Genomic DNA, 9,662 nt, shown 5'->3' with positions numbered 1-9,662 from the left:
ATATATATATATATATATTTGTGCATTTGTATTTGTGTATGTGTTTGTGTGTATAAACAATATAGAAGCAGTCGTTACTATCTACTGACAGTTGGTCTGGAGAGGGAGGAGACCTTGGACAAGGAAAAGAATATCATTAGAAGGGAAAATATTACCTCCTGGCACTTTAATACCACTGAAATTTCATTGTATACATATATATTCAGAAATATTTCAGGAAGATAAAAACTGAGTCACTGTGGGCTGGAGTTGTAGGTCAGTGGTAGAGTGCTTGCCTGGCATGTGTGAGGTACTGGGTTTGATTCTCAGTACCGCATATAAATAAATTAAATAAAGGTCCATCAACACCTAAAAAAATAATTTTTAAAAAACTGAGTTATTGAAATTGGCTGAGGAAACTGGAGGGAAGGAATTAGAAGCACCAGAAATTTCTCTTACCAAGGTCAGACATTGGAGGCAAAGGTGACCTCTTGCTCATAGACCTTGCACATTCTCTGGAAGCAGCATTCATCTGGGAGTCGAGCAGGGGAAAACTGGAAACTAGAGATTTAGTATAAAACTTGTGGCCTTAAAGATTAATTTTCCCTAGTGTTCCTAGTAGAGAGACCAAAGAATTTTAACATAACACTCAGCTATGTCTAAGGCATGCAATTATCTAAATAGCAGGAGTCATTTATAATTCCTTTGAAAGATAAAATTAACATGAATCAAACAACCAAAGAAGAGTGAAAAGCACTGGTAATTCTAAGAAACGATGGTTCTGTGTTGTTGGAATAATTTGGTTAGGTCTTCAGGGGAGATGGGAATTCAGCTAGTGGGCTTCATAAGAGGCCTTCTAGCTGGCAGGAGTGAAAAAGTGTTATGAGTTATGCAAATATTTTAGAGAATTAAAAAATGTGCTTGGAACTCTACATTCAAGCAATATATATTCTAAATTAACAAATCAAGAAGGACAAGAGAATGTGGAGTGTACTAAAATTGACAGTTACAATTTTAGGTACTTATATTAAAAACGTAATATATATAAAGTTAGTTACACCACTGTCTAAACAAGCATTAGAACATAATAGTTACGAAAACAACTCCTGGAATCATACCAGGAGTCAGATACTGGATCTTGTCTGCATCTCTCATGGCCTCTTTGATCCTGGACAAAATACTAAAATGTTTTGATGCTTGGTTTCCTCAGCTGAAAACATTTACCTCAAGAAGTTGTTTGGGAGATTATTTAGGGAAACAATATTTGTAAAAAATGTACCATTTAGCATACAGTGAACTCTCCATAATTGGTGGTAGCAAAATGTAGTGTGGTGGGCTCAGGATTCAGATTGCTTTTATTCAATTATTAGCTCCAACACTAACTTAATCAATTAACTTCTCTCTATGCATTATCCTTCTCACTAAAGAAAAAGGATAACAGTGACCTATTATTAAAGTTTCTATTGCTGCAACACAAAAGACTACAAACTTGGCATTTTAAAACAACATCAATTTATTACCTTACAGTTCTATAGGTCAGAGATCCAGCTGTTCTTAGCTGAATTAATAGTAGTACTGAGTGTAATCTGGTCAAATAATCTAAGATTATATCTATATCTCATTTATAGTCAATGTTTTAGTCAGGCTTTTTGTTGCTTAACCAAAAGACCTGAGAAGAATCATTTTAGAAGGGAAAGAGTTTATTTGGGGCTCACAATTTCAGAGGTTTTAATCTCTAGACAGCTGGACCCATTGCTCTGGGATCAAGATGAAGCACACCATCTGGGCAGAAGGGGACAATAGAGAAAGGCAGCTAAGGACATAACAATCAGGAAGCAAAGAGAGCTCTTGCTCATCAGAAACAACATATAAACCCACAGGTCCACTCTCAGTGACCACCTCCTTCAGCCACACTCTTCCTGCCTACAGTCACCATCCAATCTCTACCAGGGAACTAATGCACTGATTAGGTTAAAACTCTCATAATCCACTCATTTCACCTCTAAACTTTTTTGTACTGTCTCACACGTGAGCTTTTGCGGGACACCTCATATCTAAACCATATGTCAATAATGACAGAGATAATATGAAATACTGGATTTAGTTTTTTTTGTGTGTGTGTGACTTGACAAATTGAAAGATGAGTTTCAAAATGTCTAGATAATCCAAGGTCTGGGCAGAAAATGTGGAGTGAAGATAGTCAGCTATTAAGGAAAACTCTTTTGGAATTCTGTGTATGACTAAAGTTTCCTTAACATCATCATTATCCATCATCATTACTACATGGGCTAGGAACTTTTGTGCACCACAATAACTTACCACTATGAGTTTTGTACTATTATTAACTTCATTTTACAGAGGATAATACTGAGAGATGGCAATTAATTGATTTAATTGAGATAAGGGAGTTATAGAGATAGAGACAGTCTTCCAATTTAATTATGTCCTAAATTCAAGGAATTCCTGAATCCAGGTATGCTTCAGAATCTAAATTCCCAGTCAATAATAATAATTCATAAAAATTGCTTCAGTGGGCTGGGGTTGTAGCTCAATGGTAGTGCTTGCCTAGCACTTGTGAGGCACTGGGTTTGATCCTCAGCACCACATTAAAAAAATAAATAAAATAATGTTGTTGTTGTCGTTTTTTTAAAAGAAAAAAGTTTGTATTAAAAAAAAGAAACTATTGTAGTCAGTTTAGACTGCTACAAGAGGTTATAATAGAATGGGTGGCTTGAACAACATATATTTTCAACTATTCTGGAGACTAGGGAATCCAAAATCAGGGTACTGGCAGATTCAGTATCTGGTGGGTGCTTGCATCCTGTTTCATAGATGTCTGTGTTTTCTTATTATTGTGTCCTCAGATGGGAGAGAACAGGGGGAGGTCATCTCTCTGGAGTCTTTTCTTAAAAGGACAGTAATCCCATTCTTAAGGACTTCACTCCTCTGACATAATTGCATCCTTAAAACTCCACCTTCAGATATCTTCACATTGTGGATTTAGGGTTAAATATATGAATTTGGGAGAAATGAAAATATCCATTTCATATCAAAATCCAGTAAACTTCTTCAGGTTCTTTTTTAATTTTTTCTGCTACTTAACTCTGCTTTAAGGAAGTGTTTTCACTTTATTTTCCCTATAGCACTTAAGCTACAAAGTGTTAACAGATGTTTTGAGAAAAAGTTTGTCATAATAACAAAGAGAGATGTTTCCAAAATGTGGAATTAAATACTCTTGGACATGTTTAAACTACATAACCTTTAGAGTATTTAATATTGCTAAGATGCTCCATGAATGTCCAAGAAGCTGGTTTAAGGTGTAATGTTGCCCAAAATTATTTGACCATGGTACGTTGTTGTTTTCCAGAAACCTATTAACATTTTGGGGAAAAGGAGGCCTGCAGAAAACAATTTGGGAAGTGCTGTCAAATGATGTATAGATTCATTTTTAACAATTTAGGCACAAATTTGGAGAAGCTATAAAACTGTAGGCTCAATCATGTGTGATTAGTAAGGTCCCTTAGCACTTTATGTGAGGTAACAGATTCATAATAGATTTTTTTAATCTTTTCTTTTTTTCTTTCTTTTATAATTTATTGTGGTCTTTTAATATTTCTTATGTTTAACATTTGAAGGGGCTATACATGAGCTCAGTAAAAGTGAAATGAATGGGATAAATGTAAGTTACAGAAATTGCCTGAAATTTTCAAAATGAAAGACTAAATGATAGATGGTCATTATCAATAAGTGGGTAAAAAGGGGATAACTGCATATGCTGCCTGAGTATAAGACCATATATTATTATTTTTTAATTGAAAATGAGACTTAGTAGGAGAGATATTAAACTGGCAACATCTTTCACATATTGTGTACCAGGTAATAAAGAATGGCATTTATTATCATGACTACAGTTATTTGGGTACAGAATATGCATTTTAATGTAGTTTTATGCCCACTGGAGTTTTAAAAACCCCTTCTTTAAATTAAAAGAAAGATAAATGTTTAGTAATGTATACAGTTGCCAAAAATTATTTAGCTTCCTAACATGCTTATTAAGGTAATATATTAACTCAAAACTGGAAATAAGGAACAAAACAGGAAACTAAAAAAGCCTCTTAACTCATTCTCATCCAGAATATCTCATCACATAGAGACTGGTTTCTAATTTTACATTTTCAGGATTCAGTACTACCCTTTAGAAATAATGCCTTAAAGTAATATTAAACATCTCATTTAAAAAATAAAGAAATACTTTATGATGTACATGCCACATGATGACAGGAAGTATATTTACTGATCTAAGCAAAAATGTTGTGCCAAAAAGTTGAAAGTTGATTGTTTGAAAGTATTTTGCTACAACTCTGGACAATACTGCCTCATTCTAACATCTGTGAACTTAAGCATAACAACAGACAGTAAATAAATGACTTTTTAAAAATCTGTTTTGACCCTCATGAGATTTTGACAAACCTTGTTCAGAAAGGGGTTTTCTATTAATTTTTATTGTTTTTGGTTGTTTGCCTGTGATACAATGTCTCTACTTCTCCCTAGCAATTATTTGGTATTACTTTTCCATCCATTTCCATCCCCCTTGAATTGATGATCTCACTTCAAATTCCAAAAGGAAGGCAGAAGTTTAAGTTTGAAGAGCTCAAGAAAATAAATGAAGATGGTTGCCTGGCTAATTGCCTTCAGGTAAGGATACTTATAAGGATACTTATCTTGGGTAAAATTTTCTTTCCACTTCTTGCCAAGGAGAGTATTTCCTTCAATATCTGTGTTTCTGTGCTCCGCCCCCTCCCCCCCGCCCACTTTCTCTCTGTTTCTCTCCCTCACTCCCTCTCCAGGAAGGAAAAAGAAAAAAAAAAAAAAAAAAAAAGCCCAACCCAAAAAGAGCTGTTTCATTTTGTTACCTGCAACTGCTGGAATTGAATCCATGTACAGTAAGCAATCATTCTAACCGAAAACAGAGGAGAAAGCACAATTGTAAGCCAGGGGCTGTATTTTTGGTTCAATCACTTTCACTGCAAAAACTAGTCCATTTATTTTAGTTTTGGTGGGTAACAGTGAAATTTAAGCCCACCTGAGTGATGTTTCAAGATTCTGTCATTGCATTCTATTTTCTTGTATGGACCCCAAATTCGTCCCACTATTTCTCATCTAAAACAGATGTCCTGCTTAACTAGATGCATGGAATGTATGTCTCCTATTTGCTTTCATCCGTATATGAGTCCACAACCCTTTCTCCTCAGCCCTAGAATAACTGAAATGCAGTCCGTACAGTGGAGCAGCCCAGTCTTAGCTGATTAGCGTCTGGCTGCTGACTAAGTTGCACTTCCTGAGAAATCTGGGCCAGGACAATTCACTTTGCAGGGTTCGGTCTCTCACGAAGCTTTGTGCCCCAACAGCTACTTATTTTCCCGGGCTATACTGAGAAAGGAAGTTCAGGGGAATCCTTTACGTGGTTAATTATAAAGCCAATGCTAGAAACCAAGAGACTTTCAGACACCAAAGATGCTCCCCTTAACCCCTCAGTACCCAGCTGTGTGAAAAAGGTACAGGCAATAATGTAGGAACTTCGGAGGTGGTGGCAGGTGCCAGGGTGTGGCTGCGGCTGTCTCCCTTTTCTCTTCCAGCAGAAGGAGCCACCTCAGAGGGGGAGGGGGAGAGAAGGAGAAAAAGAGAGACGTGGGGGAGAACGCGGGAGGGAATAAGAGAGAGGGCGGGGGGCGGGCAGGCGCCCAGGGAGCAGGGAGCGCGCCTGCCAGGCTCAGGCTCACACGCACGCCGCCTCTGTTTGTACACACNTTGTTTAGAAAGCCCCTGCGGGAAGAAGTCGATCTTCTTGATTCTCTAACAGGGGCGGAGTCTACTGCTGACCTGCGGTGGCCACCTCGGCTTCACTGCTCTCGGTGACGACCCCTGACCAGCCAGGGTCACGTCCGGAAGACCGGATCATGAAGCGCTTGGTTTTCACCTGGCTCTTGGTTGGGCTCAGCCTCGGTGTCCCCCAGTTCGGCAAAGGTGAGGCGGTGGGGCCCGGATCGCTGGATGCGGGACGGGAGGGGAGTCCCCAGGGAAATGCTGCGCAGGGGCCCTCGGGCTGTCCTCGGTGCGTGCCACCGGTGGCGAGCGCCGCGGGCGGCGCGGAAGAGGCGGCGCGCCCTGGGTGCCCTGGAAAAGTGCTAGCAAAGTCCGAGCCGAGTGTTCCGGGCTGAATAGGAAGAAAGGTGCGATCTAGGAAAGAGGAAGACGGAGGGGGAAAGGTGGTGGGAAGATGACGGCGTTCCCCGGCACCAGCGATTCTGCTACTGGGTCGCCGAGCGATCCTTCACTAGCAAGTGCCCATGATTCTGGCCGTGGAAGCCGGGCGGGGCTTTCGTAGGGGCCGAAGCCAGGGAGACAAGGGCGCCAGGGTGTCGTCTAGTTGATGCGGGAAGAGGCTAGAGAACCGCAGGGCGGTCGGTGCTTGGCGTGCGGTGCTCTGGCACAGGGCCCAGGCTGAACCATTTGTCAACCCGGAACCGGCACTGGGAGTTTTGGCCGCGGGTGAGGTGGAGAGGGGTCTGGTAGGTCACGGGCTTTCTCTCACCGCCCCTTCCCTGACGCACGGCATTGATTACAACAACCCGCCCGTCTTCTAACCCCAGGGGCCTGGAGCTTTGCTCTGTACTACCTCTAGGTAGGAGCCTAACTCTGGGTAATAGAATCCTGCAGTGCGAGTCAACCTTCGCGCCCCCAGCCCAGGAGCAGAAAAGTTGCAAGAGCTGGTCTGGTCGCTCTTTCCATGACTTGCATGGAAAAAAAGAAAAAGAAGGAAAACAAAACAGACTTTAAAAAATATCCAAGACTTCGAGGAGTCTCCAATGGAGATGTTTAGGTGACTTTCAGGTCCTCAGAGAGTGGTGGCTGGTCAATGCAAATCTTGGTCCAGACCTAGGTCTTGCCGCTGGTAGGGGCTGTGTTGGCGTCAGGAAGGCGCTTGGTGCAGCGGCAGAGACTCTAAGGGGGGTACTGGGGATCTGTGCCCCTCCTGCGCTCACGGATAAGGGAAGCCCCTTCAAAGGGATCCGCGGGTAATAGAATCCTTTGCAGACAGCTTCAAGTGGAGAGCCAGCCGAGTACACTACAGGGTCTCAAAACGCTGTGCTTCTTAAAAAAAAAAAAAAAATGTAGTTGGATTTAAAAATGCGTTGACTGAAATTCATTTAAGATTAGACACTGCATGAATATTCTACACCATCCATCCATGCACTCATCTATCTGTTTTAGATGGACTCTTGAGTGACTGACTGTTTTGCCTAAGTCGTCGAATGTTGCTGGCCAGATGCCCTCTCATCCCCAATAGTGGAGATCCATGGCCGCGTTTTGCTTTGGTCTCCTTCCCTCCCCCAGAATGTGGCTATTTTTCCCAGCCCGCGGGCGTGTATGTAGGTGTATGCCTAGACTGTGTTTACCAAAGTGTCCTTCTAGTTATCAGGCAGCGACATCCGCTCCACTGAAGGTTAAAGGATCGAAATGGTTTCATAGGTGTTCGGATGATTCCCCAGCATTAAGGAAAAGATAAGTGCCCTGATTGTCTTTATTTTTCCTTTATTTCCCCTCTGGATTCCTTTTGCACTTTGATCCTTAGCAAGAAGGGAAAGGGAAGAACTGCAGGCACTCCCCTCTCCTCCTTCCTTCCCCGCCTCTGTTCCTACCCAAACACGAACACATTCACCCACTCACATGCATCTACACCCAGCTAGTGCCTCCACCTTCTGTTCCCACTCCGAAGTGGATAGCGGCGGGGACCGGAGAGGAGAAAGTGCATATAGCATGTTTGGCCGCTCTAGTTTCTCCAGGTCTGGTGACAGGAGCCTTGGGGCATGGTAAATCTGGCTGCTGGGAACTCTTGTCTGCTAAAGATACCCTCGCTGAGGGCACAACTTACTCTATCAGTCAAGCTAAGCTTTCCATTTTGGTTCTCATAGATAGTTCTGGGGCAGCTTTATACTCCATATTCTTCAGATTTATTTTTTCAGCCTGTCTGTGGGGCAGAGGAAAAGAGGGCTTTAGGAAAGAACTGGCCATTTTATTCCAGCTCTTTCTGTAAAAACTCAACCTCTCTCTCTGTTTTCCCCCTCTCCCAGCTCTGCAGAAGGCAGAGTACAGCTTGCCTGAAAGCTCTACACAATTAAACTTTGGGCAAACTTTCACAGTGCTTACACTGAGACTGTTCCTCTTTCCACACACGATACCATATATCTAATGTATTTAATGCTTTATAGGAATTGGTGTTTCCCTCTGTTTGGGTTGTGCATTAATGCATGGGATATGATAAAGATATGCAACTCCTTTTATTAGTTGTCTTTATTTTAAAATTAAACCAATGGATCAGTCAGATTGAATATTTTATTAACTCCTAAATTATTCATCATTATGGGTTTGCTTTAAAAAATTCAATAACGTGCATACAGTTGCAGCAATCACGTGACATCTTATGCAATCTGTCCCTCACTGCCTGCATGCAGTTTTGTGCCTGAAGTCTTTAAGCAAATGGCACTATCTAAAAATGTCTAGACATGTCCTAAATACTATGAATCATTGACATTGCATTTCTGTTTTTAATTAATGGTGATTTTTAGTTAATTCTACATAAGGATAAACTAATAACAGTCTTACTCCATATAATACTATATATTTATATAGTATTATCAATATTTATGCTGAAATAACAGGTTTCTGTTATTATTACACATTTCTGCCTTCATTTCCTAATTAGCATGACCACTAACTTTATACTTTAAAAATAAATACTAATTTCAGACTCAAGCTGAAATATTTAAAGATAATTTTGAAATGTTAAATTAAGAATAATCTGAAAATGAAGTATACTGCTGTGGTAGTTTGTCACAGATGCAAAATCCGGCTATGCCTTACATTGCCATGGTACGATAAGTTTTTCCTTCCGTCCTGAAAAAGTTTTTCGGATTATTTCTCTAATGTTTTCATAGAATTAAAATGTATTTTGTTTTAAGATTATATGACTTTGGAAAAACACTTATAATAAAAATGATGGTGAGAACATTGAAGTGGTCTATTCTTCCTTATATGGTCTTGAAGTTGCAAAGATTTCCCCAAAGATGCAAATGTATTGCACTTCTGAACATTTCCTTAAATTAAAACTCTGTTGTATTTTTTAGCAAATATCTTCAGGTAAATGTTCACATAAATCATGTATTCAGATCTAAAAATGCTTTAAATAAATATTTTAATAAAGTTTGCTTTTCCTTCTGAATACATGTGATTTTTTCCTTCTTACAAAATTACAGCACCATAAAGGAATAAATTTACATGACTAAAATAAAATAGCATGATTACTCAATACCATTACAAAATATATTTCATAGTTTTTAACAGCTATATTAGTGCTCAACTCTTAAATTCCTTGATTTTAAGATCAAGATTTTAATTAGGTTATTTATTCGTAGGTGTTTCATCCTTTGAAGAGTTTTAAATAATGCTATGGAGTGTATTTGTGTTTAATTTTTTAGAAACTCTCTCATTTGAATTTCCTTAAAGCCTAAGAAAGTAATTCTCATATTTGTTGTTTGCTGCACATTCGCAGGTGCAGGGGCTTTGAGTATGATTTATGATGTAGCAGTTTTATTGAATCCTTGCCAAAAAAAAAAAAAAAAAGG

At 39.7% G+C, this 9,662-nt stretch overlaps 1 protein-coding gene across 2 annotated transcripts in view; it reads left to right on the top strand.

Moving 5' to 3' along the window:
* Positions 1–5,788: 5,788 nt before the first annotated feature.
* Positions 5,789–9,662, top strand: part of Edil3 (EGF like repeats and discoidin domains 3) — a 399,045-nt gene continuing 395,171 nt past the window's right edge. For both annotated transcript variants that reach the window (XM_048800248.1, XM_048800247.1), the window contains exon 1: positions 5,789–6,003. In XM_048800248.1, the coding sequence (XP_048656205.1) occupies positions 5,937–6,003 (67 nt within the window). In that variant the 5' untranslated portion in view covers positions 5,789–5,936. The remainder of the gene's footprint in view (positions 6,004–9,662) is intronic.

The sequence above is a fragment of the Marmota marmota genome, unplaced genomic scaffold (genome assembly GCF_001458135.2).
Source record: "Marmota marmota marmota unplaced genomic scaffold, marMar, whole genome shotgun sequence".
Classification (NCBI taxonomy): Eukaryota; Metazoa; Chordata; class Mammalia; order Rodentia; family Sciuridae; genus Marmota; species Marmota marmota.
The sequence above is the reverse complement of the archived record's forward strand: the minus strand, read 5'-3'. Positions and strand labels throughout refer to the sequence as shown.